We start from the raw sequence: 26,833 nt of genomic DNA, 5'->3' as shown, positions 1-26,833 counted from the left end.
CTTTTTTGGTACCTGATGGCCTGATGAGTCAAATGCCCCTTGACGCTGTTCAAATGTTCCTACAGACTAAAGCCTGCCTCGTGGCCGGAAAGCCCATCGGCAGTGGTGCTAGCCTCGGGTCATGTTACTGTGAATCAGTGTTCTCGTGAGGCTAAAGGCCGCAGGAAACCAAGAAGCCTCCTTGAGACCCAGATGGTTGGATACAACCATCAATAAAACACGCCCAGTGCCTTTGTTGTGATTCCACTGCAAGTGAGGGTACGCGGACTCTCATGTGAGATACTGATGAGCTGCACTGGGAGGACGGACAAGAAGACTCAGAAATGTTGTTTCAGCGAGAGAGTCTAGCAAGACGACCGGTATCAATACAAAGCAGTACAAATAAGAAACAGGGTATGAAAAGAAGAAGGCCGATGGGTACTCGACGCTTGATTGTGCAACGAGATGACAACAAACCAACAGGTCCAGCGAGGTAAGAAAAGCTATTCACGGCCCAAACAAACGACTGCCCCAACTTCACTCCTCTACACACTCTGGCAACCCCTTGAAGGGGCTCACATGCTTGTCAACCTCGGCGTGGTCATCCTCAAAGTAACGGTCTGGATCCCCCCAGAACTTCCAGTCTGCCCTATCGCCGATAAAGAGAGTGGCCAAGTGGAGAGCAGTCTCCTTGTTGTAATGTTCAACGCCAGCCCAAGCCTCACGTGTGATGCGATCAATGGTGTGTGTGGACACCTGGGCCTTCCAGTCAGGAATCCAGCGAATCCGAGAACAGTCAATCTCGTCTTCAAGGAGCATTCTTCTTACATGATCATAGTGAAGAAGGGTATCCTTGCAGAATCGGCGGCGTCCAGGACAAATGACTCGCTTCAAAACAATACGGATCGTGTCTTGGGAGCCGACACAAGCCTCATGAAAGGCTCCAAGTCCATCAGATTCGGTAGGGCACCCTGGCAGTGGTAGTTAGCACGAGAAGATGGTGAAAAGTCACCGTGAGCTTACCACAAATCAGTCCAATCACCCACTTCAAGGGTTTAATCTTGATCTTCAAGAAATCAAACTTGGTGGGCGTGAAAGCGTATACCATGTCAAGGAAAGTATCAAGCGAAAGTTGACTTTCCTCGCGAAGAAACTTGTTGCATGATTCTAAGATCCGTTCCCACCCAGCAATAGCTTCTGGGCTAGGGCTCATCCAGCTGGGCTCATCGTCGGATGACGAGTCAGAGCTTGATAGATCTCCTATCAGAGTGTCTTGGAGGTCGTCGTGGTCTGCTCGCTGTCTGGGGAGAGCTAGCTCTTGGTCTGACCCCTCAGAGTTGAGGATCACCATCTCTGAATCACTGATCTCGTCTTTGAGGATGTGAGCACCTGGGAAACTGGAACCAATTGGGTGAGACTCACCTTTGAAGAAACTCGACACCCTCGTGCTCATGATTGAATCTCCATCACCCGTGACTCCTTGGCAAACTTCCTCGCCTTCGTCCGAATCGACATCGTTTTCAGTACAGAGGAACATGTCAAGGATGCCGTGGTGAGTGTCATCCTCTTCAGTAGCAAAGAGGCGTCGAGAAGAGCCACCGGGCAGTGGAAACAGGTGACGGGCGACTCGTTTCGGTTCAGGTAGGCCTCCCTCTGAGTCGGAGCTGCTGTGTTTCCGAACTCTTTTTCCTGTGGGGAGCGGCGAGTCTAGGGTGAGCTTTGCAAGGCTCTCCATGTTCAGAGGCACGTCATCAAGATGCGAGAAAGGGTCAGAGGGAGACGAGGGAGGTTAGGCCGCGTGATGACTGGAGGGCAAGCGGCGTGAGGGAAGGCTTGATAGGGAGAGGAAACAGGAAGGGGAAGGGCGGTACAGGAGGGAAATTATGAGCCTGGGCTTACTGGCCAGGCCAAGGGCCAAAGCATGCCTCAGGCAGGCGATAGCCACTTTGAAGGTCCTCGCAAACAAGCAGTCCATGACAATACCTAATTCATTGGGAGGTGGCGAGAAATATTGGACCTAAAAAGCAAGTTCAATAGTTACTGTAGCAGGTCAATAGGGAATATTGAACAGGCTGGTCCATGATGCAATTGCCGAGTGATGAAGATGGTAGGCCACATAAAAACTTACAGTGGGTGATGCCCTATAACGAGTCTTTTTATGCGCTAGGTTATAGTGGTCTAGCCGCTATAGTATAGCGCGGGAAAATGTCAAGGGCGTCGGGCGAGATCGATTTTTGAGAGTTCTGAGGAGGGACATGCTGGCGCATAAAATTAGCTTGGCCAGCAGCGTCTCGTACCAAAATCCCGTCCTGTGCATGTGTGATTGGAATTGAATTAGGCCTTCAAACCGCGTTTACTTTGAACCCCGATTTCCAGTATCATCATCGTTGAATTGACCTCAAAGAGCAAGTCCGCAATGCGCGGGACTTCATGGCGAGATTGATACCCGACCTCATAGCAATGTTCATTATGCGCAAGTATGCACTTGCGACAACTTATGCTGACGTTGGCTGGGAGCAGTGCTGGACTGAGCCTGGCGTGTCTGAGCAGGAGGGCCAGGCAGCCTTGCGTACGCCTCAATAGCAGAACAATAGCAAGTATGATTAAAGGGAATGGCCGTGACACATTTATTTGATAATGCGACCGCCATGGGAACCACCTGTCACATTGCGCCTTGGCTTTTGCTCGTCAGGGGAGACACCAAGGAGATTGCTTCGTCACAGGATCTAAATGCTCAACTGTCCGTTTCGTGTGACCCATCTAATGCTGTAAGGCGGCATGAGTTAATCCGATGGTGAGGCATGTACGGATAGGTATGCATGAGACCACGAGGCAGACATTGCTTCCAAGATCAGCTTCCATCTCCTTGGAAGTGGGATGTACGGATTGGCGATATTCCGAACAAAAGAATCGGAAGGTTGAAAGCAGTCAAGCTTGGTCAAACAAGGTTGGTTTGTCGACAACGAGAAGTCCAGACTATTCCTAACATGGGATAACAACAAATCAGACAAATATTCTACCTCCTTCAATCCCCTCGAGATGCCATGCACAGCCCAATGCCCTTCCCCATGCTTGCCCCCTCGACAGACCCTTTCCACGCCGCGACTAGATGCCTTACCAACGACACAGCCCTTTGAGGCTATTCAGTCTCTTCTCCGAGTTCATCGACCAGCCGGCACGATCCAGGGCCGGGACAAAGACTTTGGCGTAGTGGGCGCGTGATTCGTCTTCCAGAAGGAAAGTGACGATCTGACTCATGATATGAGCTCTGGCCTCCTCATCACTCTGTGCTCCATGGGGAATGTTCTGACCTGGCTCGCCGTAGCCGGAACGCTTTCGTCGCTTTTCCGCCATCTCAATCAGCGGCTGGCCTTTCTCCTGGAACGAATCGATGATGGCAGAGCGAAGGGCTCTGTGCTGTGGCGAGCCTTTTGTGGCCGAACTCGAGGGAGGATGAAAGGGGGAGGCCTTTGCATTGAGGTCCAGAAAACTGTGCATCGGCTCAGGTCCTGAGTCGGTCTGGTAATCTAGAAGGTAGCGATGAATGACACAGGCACGGAATTGCCACGGTGGCAACGGGGGAAGATCGACTACTCCAGCCTGCAAAACACCTCGTCAGCAGGGGGATGGCACTAGCCTTGAAGGAATACTTGCCTGCGCAGTGGTCGAAGGGGTCTTTTGCCCAGAGAAGCATTGAATGAGGCAAGCGAGAATGGTAATAACAAGGACGGCCGTGATGGAGATCAACTTGGCTTGACTTGGGCTTGATGGGGATGGGGCGTCCATCTTTATCAAGGCCCTGCCAGAGGGGAGGAGAGTGTAAGTTGGTGAGTGTTTGGTATGCTCTGCCAAAGGAACGGAGTACGACAGATAAGCGCCTGGATATTGGCACAAAATAGGAGGGTGAAGAGCTGAATGCGAGTAAGGCAAAAACAGAGGATGGAGAAACCATAAGTACCAAAGACCAAAGACCAAGCCAGGAAACGGGCAGACAGAAGAATCGGTAGCCTGTTGGTTCCACGATGGCATCTAAAGTTAGAAACATGAGTCACTCTATTCAGGTGCGGTGAGGCTATAAGAACAATAGGATCTGATGCAGTGGCTGGTTTTAAGCTTGGCGCAATCTCTTGCAAGTGAATCCTAATAGCAGGGTTCATCAAATTGGCTAAATTTAGAAATATCAGACGCTCTATTCAGGCGCGGTGAGGCTGAAAGAACAATAGATCCTCAAACAGTGGCTGGTTTCAAGCCCCAGTGCATTCTTGTTTCTAGAATTCTCCATGGGAGGACTCATGACGTTGTCTAGATTTAGAAACACGAACCACCCTATTCAGGTTCGGTGAGGCTTTCAGAACATGGGGGATCCAAAGCAGTTACTGGCTGCCTTCGGACACAATGTGATCTCTCATATTCCAACTCTAGGTGAGTCAACGTATTGGTGTTTCAGCAAGTTTGAGAATTCTGCCCCTCAGGTTCCTCACTCTTTTTGTTGCCTTTATGTGAGCACGTGGGCATAAGTATCCCCTACACAGCCGCCACCCTCACCGTCAAGCCCAACATCTCTGTTATTACAGCACCCGCATTTTGCACTCATTTGTCCGCTCATTTGTCCACTTGACCGCATTTCTCGTTTTTTTACACACTCTCTTTTGTTTTCCTTTGGACTCGAACCTACTCTACATCATCTTTTTTTCACAGGCAGGCTCCTGTGGCCCTTCCGAGTCGTGTTTCCGGCGCTGCTTAACCCCCCGCCTACCGTTCAGATTGAGACACTGGTTCTGACATTTGCTCTTGGTTTCTACACCTCCACTCCTTCTCTTTGAACAACTTCCCTTCTGAAGTTGGACAATGGACTCCAACGGCAACCAGTGGGACAACCCACAGCCCAGTGCCTCCCGAGGTCAAAGGAAGCCAACTCCATCCTCGCCTTCAGTATTCTACAACGGGGATGAACTGGACGACGAAATCTTGAACCGAATCCGGGAAAAAGCCTACAAAAAAAGCACATCGTCCTGTTCGGCCTCGACTTTCGCGTCACAACAACCCGGCAACGAGGAGACTGGTAAGGGCATCCCTCACCGACGTGGGGAACAGATTTCCCCGATGCCACCCTTGCCAGAAGGCCATGGAACCAAGATCACCAACGAACATCTCGACCGAATCCGCCGAATGGCTTATGCCGCGGGCAAAGGCACATCGGCCTCTTCCTCCACCTCGGGCGAGTCCGTGTTCTCTTCCCTTTCCGACGCGTCTTCTCAGGACTCACAAGTCCCCCCTCCTCGACCTACGGACGCTAGAGCCTCCGATAAATATCCAAGCACCTCAACTCCGGCCCACGCAAAGTCGCAAGATGAAGTTGAGGGACAGAATCAGCCACTGGACCAATCGAGAGGCCGTAGAGAAGCCTCAGCATCCCAAGCTCACGCCAAACAGGGCAGCCAGATTCCCCTTCACGAACCATCCAAGTCATTGCGTCCTCCCAGTCCAAAACCCATTCCACAGCGTGGGCAGCAAGGCCAACCCCCAAGTAAGGAGACCCAAGGGACAGGACCCAGAGTGCCAAGCAGCCATTCTGGAACGGAAGACTCGGGAAAGCCGTCCAATCCGCCCCAAGACTCGTCCCCATCGACAGCCAACCACGCTCCCAGTAACCAGCAAGCTGGCACCCCCGGGGGCATCAAAATAAAGCGACTGCCTCCTTTGTCAAGCCCAAACTCGCCACCGTTATCTCAACCCCATCATACCCGAGGATATCACCAAGAGCCAAGTGAGACCACTGGCAAAGATTCTCGTTCCAAGCCAAAGACGAGGACCGTCCCCGAAGCGGGCAGCAAGAAAAAGGCCTCTCCCAATCCTCCACAGCCTGACAGGTTCAATGGCTCCCAAGCTCGGGACGGCAGTCACAAGGCCAAGGCTAGCCAGCATCAGGCTTCCTTCAAACCAGCTGTCACCGGGATGTTTCAATCCTTCGTATCGGCTGTGACGGCCCCCTTCAGGTGGCTTGCATCACTTGCCCCCTTGTTGCTTGCTTTCGGATGGGCTATAGCCCAAAATCTCCCTAGCTTACTGCGGTGCGCTCAGATGATACTGAGCTTGATCGCTGCGAAGTTTGGGAAAGGGACCCTCATCGAGGCCAAAGATTGGGTGTCAGGTACAGCAGGGACGATTGCTGGCTACGCAAGTTCCGGAGGGGCCTATGTCACAGATGCCTTCGGGTGGTATAGGGATATCCCCTATGAGAGGTTGCCGCCCGTACTGCCTTTGGTGATTCACATTGAAGTGTGGGAACCTGGACTCAACTTAGCTGTCCGCGATGTTGACAGTCTTCAAACCTTGATCCCTGACCTCGACTTGGGCGATGTTGCCAGGAAGAAGAACCAGATGCCCATTGACAAGGCCAAGATGCTCAAGGAGCTGAATTCTTTGTTTGTCTCTGAGTTGACCAGGTCCCTTGGGCCCTCGAGAATCGTCATGACAGAGTTGCTCTGGAAGATTCAACACCACCCAGTCAAGAATCTCTTGGACTCTGATATGAAGGCAAGTACATCATCACCAGAGTCAGTAAAGACATGATATTGACCATTTCCGTAGGAGCCCGAGACAAGTTGGCTCACCAACTGGTGGAAACCAAAGAGCCGGGCGCGCGCTGAGCTTGAGAATCGGCTGAACTCGGCACTCGGGGCGTTCAAGACGAGTCTCCACGATCGCTCAAGCCTGATCAGTAAAGTGTATGGCCAACTGGCGTCGGACTCTATCCTCGACGCTGAGAAAGTTGTTTGCGGCATGGCCAATAAGCTGAAGGGCCAATACGACTTCATGGTCCAGAATGCGACTGAGAGTGGCGATGACACATTTCGGCTGTGGTTGTCAACCCATGATTCGCAGAACATGGCGGGTGGCCAAGCCACTGATGAAGATCAAATCGGCTCCTCCAAAGCGCTGGCAGGGATCTCCAACACGTATTCTAACCTGAAAGCAGTCTGCGAGACAATCAGTCTTGATGAGGAACTTTTCATGGAGGCGTCCAAGCAGATGGCAGATGAGATCAAATTTCTCAAGAAGGCCACCAACAGTTTGGGAACGACCCTGAAGAACCTCGAAGGGTTTAGTGATGGGCAATTCAATGCCGACTACGCGGGCAGGGTTGAGACGAAGGTTCTTGTGGAGATGGTGGGAACATGGCTGGATATTACCAAAGCGTACTACGGAAAGGACAGTGAGGAGAGGTAGGGGTGTAGCGAAGGAAGATGATTGCAGGGATGGGAAAGCAAAGACTGGCAGGAGAGATTAGACAGTGTAAAGAATAATGGAATATATAGGTAATATGTATCTGGCTGCCGATTACGGGGATACTCCTGTCCTGGGATGATTTGAGTCGTCTTAGCATACTCTTTCGCGTTATTCCTCTGGTTAGAAAGACTGACTATGAAGGAAGCAAAGATAGGAGCGTTGAAGGGCGACTCTCTTCGTGTCAGCAGCCCACACGGCTGACTGGTGAGTGCAGTAATACGCTAGTCGCTGAGTTCAATGCATAGGTTAAAATAAGCAGAAAGATGATCCAACGAGCGAGCCTGAAGAGGCGGCAGGCGGCATTGGGTTTCGAGTCAAGGCTTTAGGGGCGCTATTCGGGTTGCTTATATTCATCACGATAAATAGTTAACTGTCTATCATCAAACGCGCAAGTGGACTCGTCTCTCTAAGCCAGCCACCAGAGTGCGCCTACCTGAATTCTGAAACCAGATTCCATGATACACGATGCCTTGGCTAACTCTTCATCGCACTGATGCTCTGCTATATCACGACAATAGTCCAAACGTCGGCACCCTTCCTATTACTCCCGTCTCTCAACATTAGAGAATAGAGTCTCCCAGGCGTGCCTGATCGTCAACTGAGACAAACTAGTACAATTCTTAGCTGCATCCGGGGATGTAGCCAAGATAGTCGAGCCGCCGAACTAGATGGGGTTGTTGTTGCTAACTTGACCCTTTGCATGAGAATTGATTATCCTGCACTGGGCCTAGGCGATTCGCCCCCATGCTCTTAGTAGTCCGTCGACTGTAGAGCTAGCAAGCTGTACTGTCGACTCCGCAGAGTAGGAACAGCAAGTTCTAGACACACATAGAAAGCGTGATGGCATTTGAAGGAAGCTGCCGACTTGCACAAACGAGGCCGATAGGCGGCAAAACCTCGAGGAATTCGCCTAGGATTCTGCTTTCAGGCTGTCTAAATGACGAGTAGGTAGCGATCAAAATAGCTCTTCCTCAAATCTGGTGTAGAGAAGGAAGCACAGCCGTGAAAAAGCAGTCGTTGGCAAAGAACTTCTGTGGTCAAGTACTAGGCCAAGAGATTGACATACCAATTAGACGATGATACATTTCAGATATGCAGGAATGCGGAAGGACAACCTGAATAGGCACAAGATACGCTGGCAGAAAAGTTCCATTGTCACAGCTCCTTGACCAAATGTGATGCTATACACGGCAGGCCCAGCTTAGGATGATTGTCAGAAGCCGCCCCTCGGGGTGGCGATTCTTTTACAACGCGAAGTTCTTGCCCTGCGAAATAGGACAAGTCAACAGCAAGGCCCCTTTTCAACGACTAAACTCGGCATGAAAACACCCGTACCACGAGGAACAAATCCCAGCGCCAAAACCCGAGGAGGCTCAACTGAGGGTGCGTACGTTCCTGCCTCTCTCTCCCTTTATTCTACAGTGATCTGAATGTGGTTCGGACAAAGCCTGAGGCAACTGTGGCACGAACAACTGTTATTGTGATGCGCTGTTGCCCATCCTAATTTCCACATTCACCCCATTGTCAGTCTTGGGCACAAAGTCGGAAAAGATGCGAGCGGAGGTGACGATTTCCCTTGTGGTGCCACGATTAGGGGCCAGAGTCCGTTTGAGTAATTCACCGTGTACGCCCAGATCCCAAGCAGCTTTCGAGGAACCACAACGTAGGCATCGCGGGCGTCGAGCACAATCTCCTTTAGAACTTGAACTTCTGTGAATGCAGCTGGCCTTGTCTCTTGCATGTTTTCTTTAGTGTACTAGGAGGCTCGTATTGTTCGTCTGATCAACACGTTGATCTCTTCCCGTACCAGACTTGACAAGAAACAACAATGGCCAACCGTGATATCGTATATTTGATTGTACAATGACACGACATCTGGCGGCAATCGCTTTGTAGGGTTGTCTTCCAACGCGACATATTGAACCGCCTTTTCGCGATAGCGGAGGCTTTGTGTTTGCCCCGTTGGACTTGTCAACCTTGACCTACGAAGTAGAGCCTTGCGATTGTTGAGAGGATGCTGAACGGGGAGGGATGTGGGAGGCAAGGCAAGACTTGTAATGCTGAACGAATCGTGTGAGGTGAATGTTCCTCTCTCGAGCGTGGTGCTCTCACTATTCTTCTACTGAACACAACACAGAGAGATAAAGAGGGCCTCGCAATTCCCACTCCTGCCCTTCGGAAAGCCGATGATAGGGGGCTCAGAACGGCGCCATCAATTCGGCCACAATCGGCCAGCCGATACCCTATATTACTTGGAACCCTACTCTTTGCAATTATCTACTACAATCGGGAGGGCATGATACAGGTGTGCCATGTTGCTTAGCGGCGCTGTCTTGACAGCCAAAGGGCGTCCCTCACACTCCCCAGATTCCTGAGCGCTGTTTTTCTCGGCTGGGGCATTGTAGAGAAAATCATCATAAGTCCAGGCCTCGGTCCAAATAAACTTGCCCAGAAAGTTTCCCTTCACATGTTGAGCCCATTTGAAATTTCGAGCGGAAAACTTGGTGTTCTCATTGTCCTCCTGCCAGTTGTCCCAGATCCAGAGCCAGTGATCCTCGTAATTGTCTTGACACACCTCGTGGTCGATAAAGTCAAATAGGTTGAATTCCACCTCGATGAATAGCCCGGGCCATTCTTTCTGGAGTTTCCTGAGTGACCTTTTCCAGTGACTGTTGTCGACGATCCAGCAGCCAAACCAGAAAACAAACTTGACTTTGTTGATATTCGGGAGTTTTTTCTTGAGGGAGAGAATTTCATTGACGACCTTCTTGGCCAATCTCTTCCCTCTGTCGTGCTTATACCAAAACGCATATAAATCTTTCAAGTCCCCATACTCTTTAAAGAACTCTTTGACGTAATGGGAAGTTGTTGATTGAGAAGCTTCGATTATGAGTGTCCCGGTGGATTGTCTCATCCTTTTTGAACATGCGGCAACTCGAGGAGCAAATGGCAACTCGTGTTTCACATAATCGCACGGCTCCTGGATAGGAATCACCATGGTGTGCTCCTGATACAAGTGAGGCTGCATATCCTCCAAGATCTTCTTATCCAGATAGAAAAGTGGATATTTTTCTGCGGTATACGCTGTCTGCGATGCAATGGCGTTGGTGAAGACTGGCTCGGATGGTTCAAAGGTGTATTCGTAGATCATCTGTCTGATCTCTCTGGGTAGATGGCCGAAGGTTACTTTGGGTGGCATTTTGACAAGAGACGGAATTGATATCAAGAAGATTTATGCCGGTATTCAAATGAAGACTTGGTTGCATAAACCACTGCTGAGACCGAGTGAGACTTTATATAAATGTGGGAGTCCACCGAGGTGGATGAAATTCACGGCTGACGTGAGATTGCGTACCTGTTCTGCCTTGTGAATGGAGACAGTAAACTTAAGTGAACCAGTTGAAATTCATTAAACTGGGCAACGCAAGGGCTTATTATGGCGGTCTGAAATTAATCATACGATATTTCAAGGAATATCTTACTCATACCGGCGAATTCCTGATATGGGATTTAACAACTCTATGTCTTATCATCCTCAATGGCTTCGTCGTTTCACCTGCCTCTTCTTACGGTGGTGGTCATTGAATAAGTTTCAGGCTTGAGTCATCCTCCTGCCGCTCAAGTGTTGTGTGATGCGGCCCTGGTTCAGTCTGTGTGAAAATAGGGGCTGTTTGCCTAGTTTTGACTAAGCCTCTTTCACTAAATATCTGATGAGGCTGTAACATTTGGCGGTGAGTGTTGGCTGCCCTGTCTGTCCTTGGCGACTAGCTCGGTGGCAACCCCGCCGGTTCCCCAAGTTCAAGGCCGATACTGTAAACTACCGTCTATCGGACGTCATGTTTGCCTCTATAATCCTTGTCCGTGTAAAAGACGAACTAAGTAGTATCTCTAAAAAGATGTGATGGGTATCCGAGTTTCATTCAGGCACCCGGCATCGACATTTGAGGGGTTTTCCCACCGCTGAGACATATCTACTCGCAGCTAGCCCGGCTGACTTTCCCGTGCAAAATTCCGAAAGATGAGCTTATTGACAAGGAAAGAGGGGTTTATTTGCGCCGAAGCCCAGTTCCCAGGTCAGATGAGCCAGTCCAATCAAATGCGTGTATTGGAAGCTTAAATACGTGCGCGAGAGGCTTATCGGTGACGGCGACTCACAGAGCCCATCATGGAGAATTACCCAGAAGCTTGTAGCTTTTGTCTTTGTCCTGCACGGTAGACACCACTAGATGCAAGCGTTCCAAGCGTCGTATGCATACACAGTCCTGTCAGCTTTTATCCCAAACACGTTCCTCCCTCTATCACTACCGGCGGGCCAGAATGAGCCGGAAGCTCATCCTATGTGCTGTGGCATCAGGAGAACACATCATTTCGCCCCAGCTAGAGACTTCGACATGCTTCAACTATTCGATCTGTTCTTTACTATAGTTGCAGCCCGGCCCTTGGCGGGTTAAGTGAGTTTAAAGACCGCTCCAACTATTCATCGGGGCATCTTGCCATTGACGCCCTAGATCGAGATGCCTTGTCAGACTGCTAACTATCACCCTGTCACTAGTAAGTTTATACTTTATCCAGGGTTCCTCTTCGCCCATGTTCCTCATGATAGTTGTCAACGCAAACCTGGCTGTGCCCAGGAATTGCATCTTGCTATACCTCTCCAAAGATTATGGTATTTGTCCTCGTTGTCAAACCACTCGCAAAATATCATTCTAAAGGGCTGCTGACTCGTCAGCGTAGTATATTCTCAACAAATCTGAACTCACCAAAGGCGGTTATCGTCGTAAAAAGCATAAAAACTAAGCTCCTGCCCAAGGATGGGAGCTTTTGTTACTCTAAATTGTGCGGAGCTGGTTCGTCAGAGTTACTACTTCGTCATCTCCTAACAGAATGTAGATGGACGGACAATGATACCATGCGTGTTCACTCGTGGCCCTCGGACATAAAGGAGCGTTATGTAGAATTTTTCAACCTCATCAATATTTTCAAATCCTCATCTCACTAACTGACAATGGCCAATGCGGAGTTCTGAGACCGGGGAGACAGGGACCAGCGCTGGGCGATCTGGGCAAAAATGGTGCTCTGACAGAGTAGCTGATATGAGCTCCGCAAGGAGACACTCGACTCAAATGGAGGCATTCAGCTGTGCTACAATGCCCAGCATTCTTTTAGAAGCACGTGAAACCAAGCGTCATGACCATCATGGCGACAAAGTCCATCTTGGAGGTCTCTACACTCTGGGTCCACCATGGAATGATTGTATTAGTCCTGGGTAGCCTTGACTTCTGTCTTCCCGGGCCCCGACAGCACTGCATTATCGGCTCTGTGATTCTGTAGCTCAACGTCTTGAGAGAGTGTCAAGTCTTTGCCGCGGACTGGCTGACACATGACCATGGAGTCCCGGCCACCATTGGCAACACCCCCCCGTTCCCCCGTTTTGCCCGGTATACCCTTAACAACAAAAATCAGGTGCACGGTATCTAAGGCTCCTTCAAGAGAAGGTACTCTTCGCAAGAATCAATCCCAGAGCATTCTTCGATGACTGCCCGGCGGTCACCACCCAACTTATATGGGCAGGGCAGCACGAGCTCCTCTTGCTGGGTTGGCGGGGGCAGACCCGGGTCGTGAATGGTCACCCTCGGCTTGGACTCGTGGTGTTACCAGCATGTCTTCGACAACCTTATTGGTGGAATGACATTAAGTGGCTTCTGGTTCACTATCGAGAAAGCCATGGCCCATCAAAGGGCCCAGACTCTCCTGTTTGGGGCCTAGTAGATCCAGCCACCGTCAACATTATAGACGGCACCAGCCACAATGTTAGCCTCGTCACTGATCAAGAATGCAATGAACTTTGCTACCTCACTTGGGGAGCCCAGTCTCTTCTGCGCGTTCGCCCTAGTACCAGCTTCTACTCCTATCAGATTATGGACCTCGGACATGGGAGTAAGAACGATCTTCGGGCTCAGTCAACCCATCGAGGGCCGGGCTGCAACTAGAATAAAGAACAGATTTGGGAGTGAGAATAGTTCATGCTCATACATAAGTTTGGGGTTTGCTCTGACAGGACGAGCGTCTCTTTTGGACGTTCTCAGGACACCTGCCATATTCACTGCTGCGTTGAGCTTGCCAAAATGCTGCACCGTCTTCTCGATCCACGCATTCACAGAAGCGCTTTTTCGAACATCTACTGGCACGGCTAGGTACCTCTCGTGACTACCTTGCAACAATTTAACGGCCATTTTCAGCACTGTCTCATTCAGATCAGCCGAGGAGAGAGAGCCCCCCCGAGCTGCTAGTAGTTGAGCTGTTGCAAGATCCATGCCGCGGGCTGCGCCCGTGATGGCAATCTTCATCTGCACATTAACATCGCGACACATTGGTTCGTGAACAACTTAGGTACTCTGGATGCTATTCCGCGATCCGCCGTGACGGTTGCTGTAGGAGAAGCGAGGCTGGTTACCCATCCAAACGTCATCATTGCTGACAGCTTGTTAGCTAAGTATGCTAGGAGGACACTGTATCCCGTTCTTGGAGGTTTCAGTGTCGCCCGTCTCTTCGCCAATGGCTCGCCTTGTTCTAAGGCGGGCTTGGAACTGGGCCCCCGCTTCACTATTGGAGACGAGTGCTTCATTGTGTTCAAAGATAATATACGCGCTAACCATTTAGTAATTCGCCGAGATATTATATTTAAGCTCTAACTAATATTTTCCTTCCTATACTCCTTATAGGTTAACTTACCTTAATAGCTATTACCTAAACCTTTCTATCTTTATAATTAAAACCTTTTTCTTTCTTTTTAAGTTACTCTTATGACTTAATAACTTAAAAACCTTAATCCCCTCCCTATTAATTTATATTAAAAAAAAAGCCCCGGTAATATATTCTCTATAACTTATCCTCTATAGCTAATTTCCCCGCTTTACCTATAGTCTTCTTCTTATTATACCTCTCTTAGCTATTAGATTATATCTAATAAGTTATTAATCTAGCTTATATTTCTTTTTATAACCTTAAGAAATAGATATTTATTAGGCTTTTTATCTCTAAGACTTTTAAGTTATAATAACTTATAGTATTATATAAAATACCTAAGGTTTTATAATACCTCTAGGCACTTTAATATTATAAGAAATATTTCTTTATTTAAGATTATAAATTTAAAATAAATATTTAATTTAATAATTTAATTTATAATAGCTTTTATTATATTAATATTATAAAATAATAATAATTATATATTATAATAAAAGTTATATATCTTAAAAAAAAAATTAAAAAATAAAAAAATATTAATTTTTATATTTAATAATAATATTATAATTATATAATTTCTTAATTTTAATTATTTAATTAATTATAATTCTTAATATTATATTTAAAGATATAATTTTAAGGAATTATAACTTAAGAAAATAAAAAATAAATAATTTTTTTATTTTTTATATAGAGATTAAAATAATTTAAATATCTATAAGAAATTAGATTTTTATAATAATATAATTAAATATAATTTTTTTATTATTATAAAAGTTTAATTAAGTTATTATATTAATATTAACTTATAATATTATAATATATTTAAGATCTATTCTTTATTATAGTTATAGCCTAGCCCTTAATGGGTTACTTAAGCCCGAAGATCGGAGATAAGTGCCCTAGAACTAGTTGCGCGGGGTTGGAGCGAAGAGGTAGCCAAATGACGACTGGTCGAGTGGCAAGGAGGATGCACTTAAATGATGGTCGGTCAGAATCGAAGAATGATAAGAGATCCATAGGAACGAACGTGATGGTGGAACAATGTAATTAAAACATATGAGGGGGTGATCATAGGAAACTCTGTCCAGCTAGATACAATCGAAACAAGCCATGACAGGCGTGTGTATAGAGCCAGTGCCTTGCCAGACACTCGAGAAGACAGTGCGTCGGGAAGAGGAGTGGTGATATCGCCCTGCGGTATAGCAGATGGACATTCCAAGCTGGTCGATATCTCCTGGTCGAGGATATAGGCTCCCCACCACATAGTGCCGCAGAGTGCCATGAGGCCAGGACCGAGACCATCTGGCATGCGACGATGAAAGCCGTCATGCAGCGCAAGGCGGGGTGGTTGGCCAATTTGCATTTCGCGAGCAAGTATTGGCATCTCGATCTGTGAGGAGGCGGCAGGGTGATGACGAACATATTGATACGCGGCGGACCGCATGTCAATGGAGTGGAAATACAGAGCGGCCAACGATAAAACCTCAATTGCCTGTAAAGCCGGACGTTGATCCTGAAGAAAGGCCACGTCAGGAAGCAACGAGAGGGGCCGTTTGCCGCCGGGTCACAACGACTCGGCGTGAGCGCCTTTCCAAAGGCAAGAATCGGGAGATATCCAACAAACTACATTCTGTGCACCTGCGTCGTCTCCCACGGTTGCCTGTGGAAATATTCAAAGAGACGAAGGAACCTTGGCTCATCAAAGATGCGGAAAAGCTCGCCCAGGCCAAACTTTGTACAGAAAGAAGGTATGTCGGGGCAATTTTCAGCATTTTCCAACACGGGAAAGGCTCTGCGACAAAATGTCAAGGTAAAAGCTGGGACGAGGAACCCTGCGAAGTCATTATGTGCTCAAATCAGTAATTAAATCGATGGAGTCACAATGAGGGTCCAGGGAAAGGATAATGGGACATCAAAACACACAAAGACGGCTTGCAGGAGTGCCTTGCACCTAGGCAAAGTCATTCCATACCAAGGTGTTGCGAGATGAACTAGGGCGGCCTGCATCGTCATATGGGGGCTCTGTGTCCTCAGCAGCGAGCCCCAGGTTACAAGAGTCATTGGGAGACTGTCGATCCACATTTATCTTTGGGTATGGATTCGAGCAAGTGAATGGCGAGCAGAAGAGGTGTTGTAAACGACTTAGTCATGGGCCTTGTTTGTACCATCCTCTTGGCTTGGCATACAGAGTCGTTCGCGATAAGAGGCAGGGGGACTTCGGGGTAAGTATCGATCTGACAAAGTTAATCCCATAGTTGTAAAGACCCACCCGGCGTGGCAAAGTCCTTATAACGAATGAGAAGTCCAACTAATTATCGAAAAGATAGAATGGCTTCTGCGGCAAGGTCGGCCGACAGTTATATATGCAACTAATTAACGTCAAGCTACCCCATACTCAAAGACTCCCCGCTCCCAGCCAACTAAGGATCTTTATACCCTGAACTTCAACACATATAAGCCGCTTGCACAGCGTCCTCCCTTACATCAGAAGCCACTGCCTCGCTCTAAGTCGACATTATATTCAAAGATAATATATACGCTAACCATTTGGCAATTCGCCGAGATATCGCATTTAAGCTCTAACTAAGCCTATACTCCTCTATTACCTAAACCTTTATATCTTTATAATTAAAACCTTCCTCCTTAATAGCTTAAGTTATTCCTATAACTTAATAACTTAAAAACCTTAATTCCCCCCCCCGGTAATATATTTTCCCTAACCTATCCTCTATAGCTAATTTCCCCGCTTTATATATATCCTCTTAGTAGCTTTAATATTATAATTAGCTTTAATAAGCTATTAACTTAGCTTATATTTATTATTATTGCCTTAATAAGGTAATATTTTATAGGCTTTATAAATCCTTTAAGCTTTAATAGCTTTATATATTATATAAAATATTTAAATACTTAAAATACCTTTAGGGTCTTTAAAGCTATAAGAAATATCTTATAAATTAAAATAACGTACATGATAAGCGAGCGACGCGGACAAGCGAGCGACGCGCTTTTCCTCCTTATACCTAACCTTCACTTAATTAATTGATTTATCAACTATAAAACATGTCAGACCCAAATATTGAGGCTAGAACCCTTCTTGCCCTTCAGGCCCTTCAAAATAACCTAAACCTACGTATTAAACCTACTGCAAGGATCTATAAGATCTCTGAGGCAAGATTACGTCGCCGGCAGGATGGCATTTAATCTCGAGGCGATATTATCCCTAACTCACGCCGACTATCTAATCTAGAGGAATAGATTATAGTTTAGTTTATTCTCGACCTAGATTCGCGAGGATTTCCTCCCCGATTGCGTGCTGTGGAAGAAATGGCCAACTGATTGCTTGCCGACCGCGATGCGTTACCCGTCGGTAAGCGCTGGGCTCATAACTTCGTTAGGCGACACGAAGAGGTTAAGACGCGTTTTTTTCGTAAATACGACTACTAGAGAGCTAAATGCGAAGATCTAACCGTTATTCGCAACTGGTTTCGGCTTGTGGCGAATATAATCGCGAAGTATGGCATCCGATTAGATGATATCTGGAACTTTGATGAGACTGGCTTTCTTATGGGCATGATTGCAAGCGGAATGGTTGTTATAGGTATAGAAAGGCGTGGACGACCGAAATCAGTGTAGCCTAGAAGCCGGGAATAGATTACGGTCATTCAGGCGATTAACGCGGCCGGCTGGGCGATCCAGCCGTTTATTATCGGTGCGGGCCAATATCACCTCGCTAATTGGTACCGACACAGCAACCTCCCGGGCGATTGGGCTATTGCAACGACCCAAAATGGCTAGACCGATAACGAGATCGGTCTCGAGTGGCTAAAGCACTTCAACCGGTATATAAGCAATCGATCAATTGGTTCCTATCGTCTTCTGATCCTAGATGGCCACGAAAGTCACTACTCCGTCGACTTTGAGAGATATTGCGAGGAAAATAAGATCATCACGCTTTGTATGCCGCCTTATTCGTCTTATCTGCTTTAGCCCCTTGATGTCGGGTACTTTAACCTACTTAAGTAGGCTTATGGTCGGGAAATTGAGCGTCTGATCAGATGCTCTATAACCCACGTTTTAAAGACCGAGTTCTTCCCGGCCTTTTATGCCGCATATTAGGCCACTATGACAGAAAGAAATATTAAGTTAGCCTTTAGAGGGGCTAGGCTTGTTCCTCTTGACCCAGAAAGTGTGGTCTTAAAGCTTGATGTGTAGCTATGGACGCCAACGCCTGCCGAGGAGGTAGCTAGCCCCTCGACCCCTTGGGTCTCAAAGACCCCAAAGACTATCCTCGAGGCCTAATCTTAGTCTGAATACCTCAATAGACGAATTAGAAGGCATTAAAGTAGCTCCCTAGAGTCGATTCTAGGAGCTCTTAAGTTACTTGCTAAGGGAACTACGGCAATAATGCATGAGAATGCCTTATTGAGGGCTAAGGTCTAAGACCTTTGATAGGCAAATGAGATATTAAGCCGGCGGCGGAGGGCAAAAAGGACCCGACTATAAAGAGGAGGGGTAATGATAGTAGAGGAAGGAAGGCAAGTAATTGATTAGAGGGATGTTGATGCGTAGGTAGTGGCGGAATCGTCGAGAAGTGGTGGTCGAGGAAGGTCGGTCGGACCGGGGGTTCGGCGCTGTGGAGTGTGCGGCAAGCCCGGGCATAATGTAAGAACGTGTTAGGTAGTGATTGAGACGTCTGGGGAAGAGTATAGTGGGTAGTTTTAATTGATTAATTGATTTGTTGTGTTTTTATAGTGATTTCTAGTTAAGAGCGTAGTAAAAGCGCGTCGCTCGCTTGTCCGCGTCGCTCGCTTATCATGTACGTTAATTAATTTAATATATTAAGAATTATTTTATATTTTATATAATTTAATTTATTTTTTTATTATTAAAAAAATAAAAAAAAAGTAATAATTCTTATAAATTATAATAATAATAATAATAATAATAATAATATTATTATTATTATTAGAATTAGGATTATATTATTAATTAATTATAATTCTTAATATTATATTTAAAGATATAATATTAAGAGATTATAACTTAAGAAAATAAAAAACTAATTTTATTTTTTATTTTTTATATAAAAATTAAAATAATTAAAATACTTATAAAAAGTTAAACTTTTTATAATAATATAACTAACGTACTTGATAAGCAAGTGAACCAGTTAAGTAAGTGAACCACTTTCCCTTACCCCTCTAGATAGAAATCGCCATAAAAACACTATAAACCATTTAATTAATTAAAACTACTTACTATACTCTTCCCCAGACGTCTCAATCACTACCTGATAGGTCCTTGCATTATGCCCGGGCTTATCGCAGATACTATAGCGCCGAATACCCGGTCTAACCGACCTTCCTCGACCACTACTCCTCGACGATTTGGCCACTACCTGCGCATCTATATCCATTTGATTAATTGCTTGCCTTCCTTCCTTTACCGTCATAACCCCTCTTTTCTGTAGTCTAGTCCTTTTTGCCCTCCGGCGCCGGCTTAGTATCTCATTCGCCTCTCGAAGGTCTTTGTTCTTAGCGGTCAATAAGGTAACCTTATGCATAATAGCCTTTGTCCCCTTCGTAAGAGACTGTAGAGCCTCTAAAATTGACTCTGGGGAGCTGCTTTGATGCCTTTTGATCTGCCTTTCGAGGTATTTAGACTGAGATCTGGCCTTAATCACGGTCTTTGGGGTCCTTGAAGCCCAAGGGGTCGACGGTTTAGCTGCCTCCTCAACCGGCGTTGGCGTCCGTAGCTGAATATCAAGCTTTGAGACCATAGTTTCTGGGTCAAGAGGAACAAGCCCAGCTCCTTTAAAAGCCCCCCTGATATTTCTTTCTGTCATAGTGGCCTCGTGTGCGGCGTGGAAGGCCGGAAAGAACTCGGTCTTTGAAACGTGGGTTATAGAGCATCTGATTAGATGCTCTATTTCTCGACCATAAGCCTTCTTCAGTAAGCTAAAGCACCCGACGTCAAGGGGCTGGAGTAGATGAGACGAATGAGGTGGCATATAAAGCCTGATAATCTTATTCTCCTCATAATATCTCTCGAACTCGATTGAGTGGTGACTTTCGTGGCCATTAAGGATTAGAAGACGATAGCGACTATTTGATCGCTTGGCTGTGCACCGGTCAAAGTGCTTGAGCCACTCGAGACCGGTCTCGTTATCGGTCTAGCCATTTTGGGTCGTCGCAATAGCCTAATCGCCCGGGAGGTTGCTTTCTCGGTACTAATTAGCGAGGTGATATTGGCCCGCGCTAATGATGAATGGCTGGATCGCCTGGCCTTCCGTATTGATCGCTTGAATGACTGTAATCTATTCCCGGTTTCTAGGCTGCATTGATTTCGGCTTTGAATGCCTTTCTGCACCTGTGATAACCATTCCGCTTGTAATTATACCCATAAGAAAGCCAGTCTCGTCAAAGTTATAGATATCATCTGATCGGATGCCGTACTTCGCGATTGTATTCGCCATAAGCCGAAACTAATCGCGGATAATAGTTGGATCTTCGCATTTAGCTCTCTGGTAGTCGTATTTGCGAAAGAAATGCGTCTTAAGGTCTGGGTGCCGCTTAACGAAGTTATGAGCCCAACGCGTGCCAACTGGTGGCGCGTCGCGGTCGGCAAGCAATTGATTAGCCATTTCTTTCATACCACGAAGCCTAGGGGGGAATCCTCGCGAATCTAGATCGAGAATAAAGTGAATAAGGATCTGTTCCTCTAGATCAGATAGCCGACGTGATTTCTGGATAGTATCGCGTCGAGATTGGATGCCATGCTGTCGGCGACGTAATGTTATTCGATTAACCGTGTATATATCTGCGGCGCGTCGGAGGCTTAGTTTTGGGTTATTTTGAAGGGCCTGAAGGGCAAGAAGCATTCTAGGCTTATAATTAGACTGTGATATGCTGGGTGGTTGAGAATCAATTGATTAAATAGAGAGGATGTAGGATGAGGGATTTTTGGTTCACTTGCTTGACTGGTTCACTTGCTTATCAAGTACGTTAAGTATAATTCTTTTATCATTATAAAAATTTAAATAGGTTATTATATTAATATTAGGTTATAATAATATATTATATTTAAGATTTATTTTTTATTATAGTTATAGCCTAGCCCTTAATAGGTTAACTAAGCCTAAAGATCGCTCTAAGTCGATACCCTGCAAAGATAGGTTCCATACTGTTGAATTGGCAGCTATAGCGGGCAATTGCGGAAGCACCACTAACTAAAGTGGCGCGCGCTATGCTTTTTGGCTCAGTGGTGACTTTCGACACATACCACAGACGACTGATTTCGGTGTCATTGTCATCGTTGCCGGTGTCTTGGGTCTCTGCACTCCTCATCGCATTCGACAGTAATTCACCGACTATAGAGTAAAGGTTCTAGACGCTGCCTCCGATGTCGGTGGCACCGAGTATCAGAACGCATACCCAGGTTGCCAATTCAACTCCGAGTCTCTTTCTTATGCACTTTTCTTCGATAAAGAGCTTCTCGACAAATAGCATCGGAAGGAGTCTTCTCGGTCCAGCCTCCCCTCTAGGACTTAAAACATCTCGGCAGAGATGATGGCCGAGATTATCAAGAGACATGAGTACAACTCGATTTCCGACATTTGCGCCCAATTGACTTCGGATTTCATGTATCTCTCCGATCCTCCCAAGTTATCCGATGTTTCTCAAGAGGAAAATATGTGTGCAGTTACGGGAAAGGTTCTATAACGCAACCAGCATGGGCAAGTGGCTCAGTGTTTTCTCTGATATATATACAGATCGCTTAGCTAATAAGCTCTACACTGATTTCATGGTCGTCAAGATCAGAGAGCGAGTTCCAATCCGATTTTAGCCTATAAGCTAGTTCTGAAAGATCTTTAGTACCAGGTATGTGCCCGTAGAAAGTAGATATTATGAGGCATATAATAAACCGCATGTTCACCTCACAGATCAGAAGGAAGCCCCTGTCAAGAGTATCACGGCGATTGGCATCACAACCTCAGATAGAACCGAATATGCTTCAGATGTCCTCATCTGTGCCCCAAGCTTTAAGGCCATGACCGGTGATTTCGGTACTATTGATTAGCATGGGAAAGACGACCGTCCTCTTATCGCCAACATTACTGATAACCCCAAGAACCGCACCAGAGCAATCTGGCCCGGCCATTGACCCGAAACCTACCGGGGTTATACCATTTCTGATATGCCTACTCTGACTATGGTCCTCAGGCCTCATTGGCCATTTGGAAATGCTACCTCCAACATCGAGTTTGTGGTTATAAGAGTTACGCATGGGGCCTGGGTTCGTCCGAAATTGGATAAGATGGTTGTTACCATAGCGAAGAGGAGCGACCCTAAGCTTGAGTGGGAAGGCGAAGAAGTCGGGGCGCTGCTTTAAGTTCTCGGTGAGGCTTTCATCGGTCTTGAGAAGCATGTCTTTGGGGGAAGGGGTGAGCCCCGGTAGATAAATAAGAGTGTGCTGGTCATGGACGAATGCTGGTCTACCCTAGGCTTTCTCGAAGGGTTTATTTGCGAGAGGGGGAAAGAGAAAAACAAAGGTGTTCCGTAGTGAAAGTGTAGAAATTAACTTTGTGAGTGTATTAATACAGTCGTCGGGCACGTCTTTCACCGCAGGCTTTCCCCATTGAGTCTTCTGCAAGCTCCACCTAAAGGCAAGAATATATTCTGTCAATCAGGCAATTAGACCCCGTCATGAAGCTGAGATGCATCCGTCGCTAGAAACATATAGAGACCAGTAAGCTCATCCACATTTCTGAGACGATGCTTCCAGGCTTGCCAGCAGCTATCGTCGCTCGGCTGGTGGCTTGCGAGACCAAGACCAAGAAAGATCCGTTTAGGTTGATATCGATTACTCGTTGGAATATGGTCGGGTTATAGGTCTCCGCCTTGAGGTTAGAGTCTGCGATGCCTGCGGCCTGGAGCAGGATGTCGGGAGCGCTGTACTCCTTGACTATGGAATCCACGGCAGAGTTGAGTCATGACGCATGTTTACCTTGTAAAGGATATGGGAATGCTGGGCTTTTTATAGAGTTCTGCGAAAGAGGTCTCGCCGAGTTCTTGGTCGGCGTCGAACAGGATGATCCGCTGGGCTCCCGGCTCGGCACAGGCACGAGCGATATTGTTGTCTAGGCCCCGGGCACCGGCAGTGACTAGAACAGTCTTGCCATAGATAGTCATGTTCTGGAGAGTCCGGTGGAGGCAATCAAAGACATTAGGACAAAGGGGATTAATCGCGTCGGCGTCGGCGTCGACGCTTTGGCCAGTGGCGGTAGGGTGGGGGACTCATAGCCTGGCCGGATTGCGCCTAAGGCGGTGACTGTCGATGGCAGCTTGTTATCATGGCCTGTTGAAGGGGTTGCTGCTTCGTGGTATGTAGTTAGGCTTCTTTGTTCATTTAAGTAGCGTCTGTCTGGTAGAGCGTAATCGTGTGAATGTCTGTGAGGCGGCGTTGGCGGTCAGTCGTCTCACCCTCACAGTATCCCACATTAAAGACATGATGGGCAGTGTAGGTGTAGTACAGGCCCAATGATGGAATGAACGAGGTGACTGGATAGCTTCACAGTTTTGGAAATTAAACCATACCGGCAGGTTTGACCTCTGAAATACTTGGTCTATTATGAATGGCTTTTGAGACTGAACTGTGTCGAAACCCAAGACTGCTCTGCTTTGGTTACGCGAAATGTCCAATCACCTTGTGGTCAAGATTCTGACGCCGAAGAAGGTGGGCTTTGACCAAGATGAGGTGAGAGCCCAATCGGAGGAGTGCTTTGTCTCCACGTCCATCGGCGCCGACGAGATGAGAGCGTTGGAAAGCGAAACTCCGGTCAGGCTCGAGAGTCCTGCGGCGGGTTATAGTCTCATGATGGTGGCTCGTGCCTACTACGACCTCTACACTACACACACATGAGCCCATTGTATGCATGTGGCGTTTCGTCAACTTTGCTCACTTCCCTTTGTGCTTCACTGCCTGAACTTGGAAATATCTTGACGACAGAAACTCTTGGTGAACACCTGAGATCATGTCTCAACGGTCTTATAAGGGTAAGTTGGGCATTATTATCGGAGGCTCTCGCGGTGAGTCCCAGTTGGTGCCGATGAAACAAGAAAATAACGAATATTGGCGTCTTCTCAGGTGTTGGAGTGGCGGTAGCCCACCGGCTGGCTGTTAAGGGATGCAACCTGGTCCTCGCATACACATCTGATTTTTCAACCGCCTCGACTGAGGAGCTTTGCAAGCAGCTATCTGACACTTACAAAATATCATGTGGCTGCGTTCAGGCTGATCTCGCATCGCCGATCGAGGCCTCCCAAGCTATCCTCCTCACCGCCCAGATAGTCTTCAAAACCTACGCCTCCGATAAGCCATTCCATGTGGACATCTTAATCAATAACGCCGGTGTATCGTCCAAGCAGCACATGAATAATGATAAACTAGGGCCCGTTGAGCCCAAGGAGTTCGAGCGCGTCTATTCCATCAACGTCCTTGGTCCCCTATTGGTCACTCGAGCCATCATACCTTATCTTCCCTATGATCGCTCTGGTCGTATCGTCATAGTTTCCAGTGTCTCCCCCTCAATCGGCTATCAGGGTCAATCTGTCTACGCCGGAAGTAAAGCTGCCGCCGAATCGATGACGCGTGTCTGGAGACGTGAACTTCATGACCGAGCCATGGTTAACTATATTAACCCCGGTCCGGATTGAGGAGATGGCGTGGTTCGGGGGCATGGTGTCGGTGTCAGGGCGAAAGGCTAGTGGACCCGGGGAGCTTGCCAATGAGAGGGGACATGATACTTTCTGAGGTCGCGGGGAGTCTTGACATATCATTTGGAAGAAATCGGGCATAGTGCTCTCTTGATTCTCCGAGGATCCAGTCTTCGGACCTCGGGTTTCGGCCCCGCCCTCGGCGCCGAGTGGGGCAATGCGGGGTTTCCTTTTTGGGCAGCTAGTCGCCAAGACTCCCGGCTTCGCAAACAGGCTGTTCGTGAATAGCTTCATATTGGTTCTTGGCGTTTGACGATGGGGAAACGGAGTTGAGCCCTTAAGACACCGCTGATTTGGGCTACCATGATATTGCTTGTCGTATAAGACAATTAGTAGACACGCTTGCAAGAAGCACTGGCAAGTGATGCACCCTAAACACCAAGTACCGTCTCCTCCCAGAAGATCATAATGAAAGTCACACAGCTGAGGCTCTCGCCGCCGTTCCTTGAGGACATCGCTCAGACCCTGGCCAAGGCGCTCCCCTCAAACTATATCACCTCATCGGCCACAGTCACCGACCTGCGCCAGGCGCCCTTCAAGGTCACCGGCGAGGGTCTCACCGGGTCCGAGACTGCTGCCGACATCGGTGGCCAGGTTGACCTACTCCCCCAGCCATATCTCCACAAGACCTACTCGCTTATCGAGACCGCTAAGCTCATGGGTCTGTCTCCAGGAAAGGGAGCCATTATCGGGGCAGGGGCTGGCCCCTTTCTCGTTGACGGCACCAACTCAGAACTCGCCCACCATCTCAGCTGGGGGAACGGTTTCGACAGCGTGACGAACCTGACTCGGGCCGCCCAGCTAAGAAAAGAGGGCAGTGCGTTGCCGGTCTGCTGTCCCTTGTCTGGAAGTACCGACTCTGGCCTGATGATGAATCTCTACGGATCGAAAGGCCTTCCGGGACCGGTGATCAAGCCCAGCGCACGCGGTCGCCAGGGTGATGTCAGCAGCTGTGCGGATTTCATCCGCCAGTCCCTCGCAAAAGCCTATGGTGTAGATCTCCAGGTCTCCCTCAGGAGCGTGTTCATCATAAAGTCAGGCAAGGCCAAGTTCCACGTCATACCACCATTCCCAAAGGTCGACCCGCCGCCGTTCAAGTTTCGCAACCAGGAGCACCTCGACGGCTGGTTGTCGTACCATACCTTTGGAGGGCCTATGATCCGCCTCGCAGTCCTCCACTGCGGGGATCCTGAGAAGATTGGCATCAGACTGGAGCACACGCATTGCTATTCAAATGAGAGGGGAGAGGGGGCTCACTACCATTACGATCTACAAGACTCTCCCGAGAACGAGGAGGTGGAGTACGAAAGATACTTCAACACCATCAAGACCTTCCACCAGATTAATTACGCGAGAACGGACTAGCTAAACAATAGTTGAAGATATCTGAGCAAGCAAAAGGAGGTCTAGTAAGGTGACCCTCCATTGCCCCGCAGCATTTCCCTGAGACTTCTTCGCCAATATCATGGGCTAATCAAACCTCGTGAGGTTCGTTTGCTTAGCAATGTCCATAGTAGAGATCTTCCAGTAGCGGATGTCATATTCACCAAATCTTTGATCGCGATGAGTCGCTTGAAAGGATAATACTGTTATCTAGGGTGTCAGCCTAAGAGCTAGGACACCGTCCATCATGAACCAAACACCTACTCTGGCTAGCATCACTTCAAGCCCGGGTACAACTGTACAATTGATCGGATTGAGAGACTACGAGTACAGATGAAACACTTTTTCAAATTTCAAGAAAGATGAGTGAGTGGTGCAAGGTCATTAGATCACCGCTTCCTATCGTGTACATGCTGATGTTCACTTTCATCTTTGTTCATGCACAGAGAGGCCCAACCAGCATCTCGTAAACCTGTACAGCAGCAGAAGCAATAGTCAGGTTGGAGTCAATAGTGGCAGCTTTGGTCACAGCTTTAGCCTATTAGTTGTGACGTTAGCAATTCAGGCTCACCAAAACATCGTGTTAGCGCAGAATCACCAGACGAGCGCCAAACTCCTTGGACTCCTCGACCTCCCTCAGGTACTAGGGCCCT

General features: G+C 47.7%; 7 protein-coding genes across 7 annotated transcripts; 3 read left to right on the top strand and 4 right to left on the bottom strand.

Annotated features, from left to right (window-relative positions):
* Positions 1–516: 516 nt before the first annotated feature.
* On the bottom strand, positions 517–1,714 carry NECHADRAFT_88685 (uncharacterized protein; the record flags this gene model as incomplete). Its single annotated transcript, XM_003040789.1, has 3 exons — positions 517–950; positions 1,003–1,368; positions 1,402–1,714. The coding sequence occupies 3 exons, from the start codon at positions 1,712–1,714 to the stop codon at positions 517–519; spliced, it is 1,113 nt and encodes a 370-aa protein (XP_003040835.1).
* A 1,379-nt stretch (positions 1,715–3,093) lies between these two features.
* On the bottom strand, positions 3,094–3,765 carry NECHADRAFT_88684 (uncharacterized protein; the record flags this gene model as incomplete). Its single annotated transcript, XM_003040788.1, has 2 exons — positions 3,094–3,506; positions 3,630–3,765. The coding sequence occupies 2 exons, from the start codon at positions 3,763–3,765 to the stop codon at positions 3,094–3,096; spliced, it is 549 nt and encodes a 182-aa protein (XP_003040834.1).
* Positions 3,766–4,827: 1,062 nt separating this feature from the next.
* Positions 4,828–7,348, top strand: NECHADRAFT_88683 (uncharacterized protein; the record flags this gene model as incomplete). Its single annotated transcript, XM_003040807.1, has 3 exons — positions 4,828–6,540; positions 6,571–7,195; positions 7,299–7,348. The coding sequence occupies 3 exons, from the start codon at positions 4,828–4,830 to the stop codon at positions 7,346–7,348; spliced, it is 2,388 nt and encodes a 795-aa protein (XP_003040853.1).
* Positions 7,349–9,871: 2,523 nt separating this feature from the next.
* NECHADRAFT_19119 (uncharacterized protein) lies at positions 9,872–10,450 on the bottom strand (the record flags this gene model as incomplete). The annotated part of the gene is made up of 1 exon (XM_003040787.1): positions 9,872–10,450. A coding segment is annotated over one exon (579 nt), but the record flags the coding sequence as incomplete, so codon positions are not given.
* Positions 10,451–13,352: 2,902 nt separating this feature from the next.
* Positions 13,353–13,607, bottom strand: NECHADRAFT_19041 (uncharacterized protein; the record flags this gene model as incomplete). The annotated part of the gene is made up of 1 exon (XM_003040786.1): positions 13,353–13,607. A coding segment is annotated over one exon (255 nt), but the record flags the coding sequence as incomplete, so codon positions are not given.
* Positions 13,608–24,055: 10,448 nt separating this feature from the next.
* Positions 24,056–24,737, top strand: NECHADRAFT_55433 (uncharacterized protein; the record flags this gene model as incomplete). The annotated part of the gene is made up of 2 exons (XM_003040806.1): positions 24,056–24,110; positions 24,169–24,737. 2 exons carry the CDS (start codon positions 24,056–24,058, stop codon positions 24,735–24,737), a joined length of 624 nt encoding a protein of 207 aa, XP_003040852.1.
* Positions 24,738–25,205: 468 nt separating this feature from the next.
* On the top strand, positions 25,206–26,162 carry NECHADRAFT_88680 (uncharacterized protein; the record flags this gene model as incomplete). The annotated part of the gene is made up of 1 exon (XM_003040805.1): positions 25,206–26,162. One exon carries the CDS (start codon positions 25,206–25,208, stop codon positions 26,160–26,162), a length of 957 nt encoding a protein of 318 aa, XP_003040851.1.
* Between the last annotated feature and the right edge of the window lie 671 nt (positions 26,163–26,833).

The sequence above is a fragment of the Fusarium vanettenii genome (genome assembly GCF_000151355.1).
Source record: "Fusarium vanettenii 77-13-4 chromosome 15 genomic scaffold NECHAsca_57_chr15_1_0, whole genome shotgun sequence".
Classification (NCBI taxonomy): Eukaryota; Fungi; Ascomycota; class Sordariomycetes; order Hypocreales; family Nectriaceae; genus Fusarium; species Fusarium vanettenii.
Note: the sequence above shows the minus strand (reverse complement) of the source record. Positions and strands in the feature narration are given on the sequence as shown.